The following is a 4704-nucleotide window of genomic DNA, read 5'->3' on the forward strand; positions in this document are numbered from 1 at the left end:
TTTACATTTACTCTTTTTCACGGGGACTCATTTATGTCAACATATCCCGTCACGGTTTAATTATTTTCTATTCCAAAAATAAAAATAAATCGCTCTTTCATTTCGTAATAATGTGATTTACCTCATTATGCTCATTATGTCAACTTATCACGGCTCGTTATTCCTTTTCGTATAATGAAACAATGCAATTTAAAAAAAAAAATAATGTTACGTCTCGGTAATTGCTTCCAAGAGTTTTTTTTAGTTTCTCGTTAAGTATAATTCTTTTAGAACTAATGAGGCCAAACTTTGATATCTGCTCCCATCTCCTCCTCCTCCTCCTCCTCCTCCTCCTCCTCCTCCTCCTCCTCCTCCTCCTCCTCCTCTTCTTCTTCTTCTTCTTCTTCTTCTTCTTGTTTTGTATTCAGCAGGCAAGCAGCACCAATGGGAGAGGCCAGTCTCTGCGGGTTTTTTGACAAACGACTCTGGGCATTTCGTCCCGAAAGCAGGCTGCATTGGACGTGCGTGCATGCAGTCACGCACGCATGCATGCGCATAAAATAACAGGCCCGCATACACACACAATATATATATATATATATATATATATATATATATATATATATATATATATATATATATATATATATATATATATATATATATATATATACATATTAGAAGATTGTCTTCAAACATATCACCAGTTTCAAAAGCTTCAGTTTCAAGCTTTTCCGGATCTTCAAAGGTTTATCAGTGCTTCAAAATTATTGTTGAGTTTTACTTTTTCCGGATTTCAGAATTTTCCCAGATTTCAAAATTTTCCAGATTTCTAAAGTTTTTCCAAATATTTAAAGTTTTCCAGTTTTCAAAAGTTTTTCCAGATTTCAATTTTTTTTTTTTCAAATTTCACAAGTTTTTCCAGATTTCATAAGTTTTCCAGATTTCAAAAATTTTCCAGATTTTTTTTTCAAGATTTCAGAAGTTTTCTAAATTTCCAAAGTTTTACCAAATTTGAAAAAAAAGTTTCAAAAGCTTCATAAAGTTTTTAACCTTCCAATGCGAAAGGTTTGTAAAGTTTAAAATATGCATGTAAGACCGAACGATTATCAAACCTTGAACGTTTTCCAGATTTAAATAATAAAAACTGTCCAGAAATATATATATATATATATATATATATATATATATATATATATATATACATATATATATATATATAGAGAGAGAGAGAGAGAGAGAGAGTCAGTCAGTCACGGGAAGCTATCCGTAAATAATGGAAGGGCTGGAAAGTGTAAATAAGAGAGATTCCAAAATAACGCGTAAACAATACGAGCGGAAAAAACAAAGGTAAAACTGTACATTGTAAACAAATAAATCCGCAGCGAATTGCTGAATAACAGACAATAAAAGACATGTTGACATTTATGTTGTCTTTTATTATACTGAGAACCGACAGGTTATACTGAAGCCGAATCCCCGGGGGGGGGGGGGTGGCGGTTAGGGGGTAGTGCTATCAGTGAACCTCACGTGGTGCACTGTAGGCATTACTTGAGGTTCTTTACAGCGTCTCTTCGGCCCCTAGCTGCATCCTCTTTCATTCCTTTTACTGTACTTCCGTTCATATTCTCTTTCCTTCATCAGACTTTCCACCCTCTCTAACAATTGTTTCACAGTGCAACTGCGAGGTTTTCCTCCTGTTACACCTTTCGAACCTTCTTCGAAATGTCCCTTTCATTGCTGAACCAAGATCTAGAGAAACCTAGATCTTGTGCTGAACGACCTCACAGGTCTCAGCGCTTGGTCTTTGGCCTAAATTCTATATTCCAGCTTCTCTCTCTCTCTGTTAAAGCCGAAAGACAATAATTGCTTGCCTTTTATTTTGGGAGGGGACCCGCCCCCTTTCCATACACAAGGCACCAGGTGGCGGTTTCGAAATCAGAGAGAAAGAAATATTTTGACTGCGAGTTTTGAAATGGCTTCCCAGTTCCTGTCGAAATAGAGTTTTTTTATTAGTTAATGCGATTTCCAGCCAGCCGTCAGTGACGTGACTGGGTCTTTTGCAAAGGTGGTTTTCTTGCATGTTTTTTTTTTTCGTGCGTTCGTCAGTTTGTTTTGATAATTGCGTGTTTATTTGGTCGTGTGTGTAGGTCTGAAACCAGGAAATTAAAGTGTGGTAATTTTGAGTTATTAAGATGGAGTTATCATGATAAGATTATTATTCTCATTGCTTCAAATCATAACAGACGCTAAAAATATTCCCGATAATATTTCAGCACGCAGAGAAAATTCCAGTGAATCAGGGACTGAAAATGTTGTTGTAGATTAAGCTGGCCTTATACCAGCAAAGGTATATGTTCCTGGAACAGACCCGTAGATGGTCAACCCTCGATTTCTGCATGTAGGTAACATTAACAGAAGGACTGATTGATCGATTGTCTTTATCCTGTAAACAGGCGTGACACTGCCTGCGGTCATCGAAGCGTGTAAATGATTAATGATGTTATCATGAAGCTGTTAATATATATATATATATATGTGTGTGTGTGTGTGTGTGTGTGTGTGTGTATTTATACACACACACACACACATATATATATGTATATATATATATATATATATATATATATATATATATATATATATATATATATATATATATATATATGTATATATGTAATCTTTCCTTGGACACGTCCTTTTATCTCTTCTTCAAAGAGTTGGAAATTCTGATTGCATTCGCTCCGCAGAGATATTCAGTCCGTTGGGGGCCATTCCATTAAGATTCAGAGGGTGCCGCCCTTAATTTGGCTAACCCCTAACACCCGCCCACCCCTTTGCCTGCCTGTCTAACCACCCCCCGCCCTCCTCGCCCGCCCAGTCTGTCTCCCCGTCATCATCAATATCGTCATTATTATTATAATTTCATACCTTGGTCAGCCTCCGCTAACGGAGCTTTGATGCTGTGATGAAGGGAGTGGCATCTCGATGGAATGCTGTGATGCTGTGATGCAGGAGACACGCGTTCTCATCCTGTGGTGCTGTGATGGAGATACACATCCTCGTGCTGTGATGTAGATAGAAACTCATCCTCATGCTGTGATGCAGGAGGGACGACGTAACCTCATGCTGTGATGCTGTGATGCAAGAGGCACGCATCTTCATGCTCTGATTCTGAAGGGATGCATTCTCATGCTGTGGTTCAGGAGGCACCCATCCTCATGCTTTGATGCTGAAGGGATGCATCCTCATGCTGTGATTCAGGAGGCACGCATCCTCATTCTGTAATGCTGTGATTCAGGAGGCACGCTTCCTCGTGTTGTGATGCAGGAGAAACTCATCCTCGTACTGTGATGCAGATAGGAACCCATCCTCATGCTGTGATGCAGGAGAAACTCATCCTCATGCTGTGATGCAGATAGGAACCCATCCTCATGCTGTGATGCAGGAGAAACTCACCCTCATGCTGTGATGCAGGAGACAAACATTGCCATGCTGTGATGCAGGAGGCATGCATCCTCATGCTGTGATGCAGACAGGAACTCCTCCTCATCCTGTGATGCTGTGATGCAGGATTCGAGCATCTCAAGGCGATGAATCTTTGATGCAAGAGAGGTTCCTTCAATCGGGGTCTCGCCAGGTAATTTGACGCACGTGACTCCTCTGAGCTTGTCGACGCGAACGGCCTCCGAATTTCATAAATTCCGGACACACATCTCGAGTTTATGAAATGTATTCTTCTGTATCGTTTGAATAAATGTGCAATTAAAAATAAATAAATAAGTTAACTGTTCAAAAAGAATAAAATGAGTTAAAAATGGATAAATAAGTGTGGGATTATAATGACTAAATAAATTTTGAGTTTATGAAAATTGTATTCATGTGTATCGTTTGAAAAAATGTGCGGTTAAATATAAATAAGTTTACTGTTCATAAGGATATAGATGTTAAAAATGGATAAATAAATGTGGGATTAAAACGAATAAATAAACTTCGAGTTTATGAAATGTATTCTTGTATCGTTCAAATAAATGTGCAGTTAAGGGTAAATAAGTGTACTATTCAAAAGGGATAAATAAATGTGTTAAAAGTGGATAAATAAATGTGGGATTAAAATGACTAAATAAATTTCGAGTTTATGAAATGTATTCTTGTGTACCGTTTGAATGAATGTATAATTAAGAATAAATAAATAAGTTCACTATTGAAAATGGATAAATACCTATGTTAAAAGCGGATAAATAAATGTGGGATTAAAATTACTAAATAAATTTTGAGTTTATGAAATGTATTCTTGTGTATCGTTTGAATGAATATATAACTGGGAATAAATAAATAAGTTCACTATTCAAAAGGGATAAATAAATGTGTTCAAAGTGGATAGATAAATGTGGGATTAAAATGACTAAATAAATTTCGAGTTTATGAAATGTATTCTTGTATCGTTTGAATAAATGTGCAATTAAGAATAAATAAGTTTACTATTCAAAAGGGATCAAATAAATGTGTTAAAAGTGGATAAATAAATGTGGGATTCAATTGACTAAATAAATGTTGAGCCTATGAAATGTATTCTTGTGTATCGTTTGAATCTCATCGCATAAGCTCAGAATTAAAAATTTTAAATAAATGTGCGATTAAAAATGAATAAATAAATGTTTGATTAAAAATTAATAAATAATTTACTGATAAATAAATGTACGATTCAGATGACTAAATAAATTT

General features: G+C 36.1%; 1 protein-coding gene across 1 annotated transcript in view; it reads right to left on the minus strand.

Annotated features, from left to right (window-relative positions):
- Window positions 1-272: 272 nt before the first annotated feature.
- Window positions 273-4704, minus strand: part of LOC136827245 (GATA zinc finger domain-containing protein 10-like) — a 108686-nt gene continuing 104254 nt past the window's right edge. The window contains exon 5 of the mRNA XM_067085018.1: window positions 273-440. Within this exon, the coding sequence (XP_066941119.1) occupies window positions 273-440 (168 nt within the window). The remainder of the gene's footprint in view (window positions 441-4704) is intronic.

Source organism: Macrobrachium rosenbergii, chromosome 41 (assembly GCF_040412425.1).
Source record: "Macrobrachium rosenbergii isolate ZJJX-2024 chromosome 41, ASM4041242v1, whole genome shotgun sequence".
In the NCBI taxonomy this organism is placed as follows: Eukaryota; Metazoa; Arthropoda; class Malacostraca; order Decapoda; family Palaemonidae; genus Macrobrachium; species Macrobrachium rosenbergii.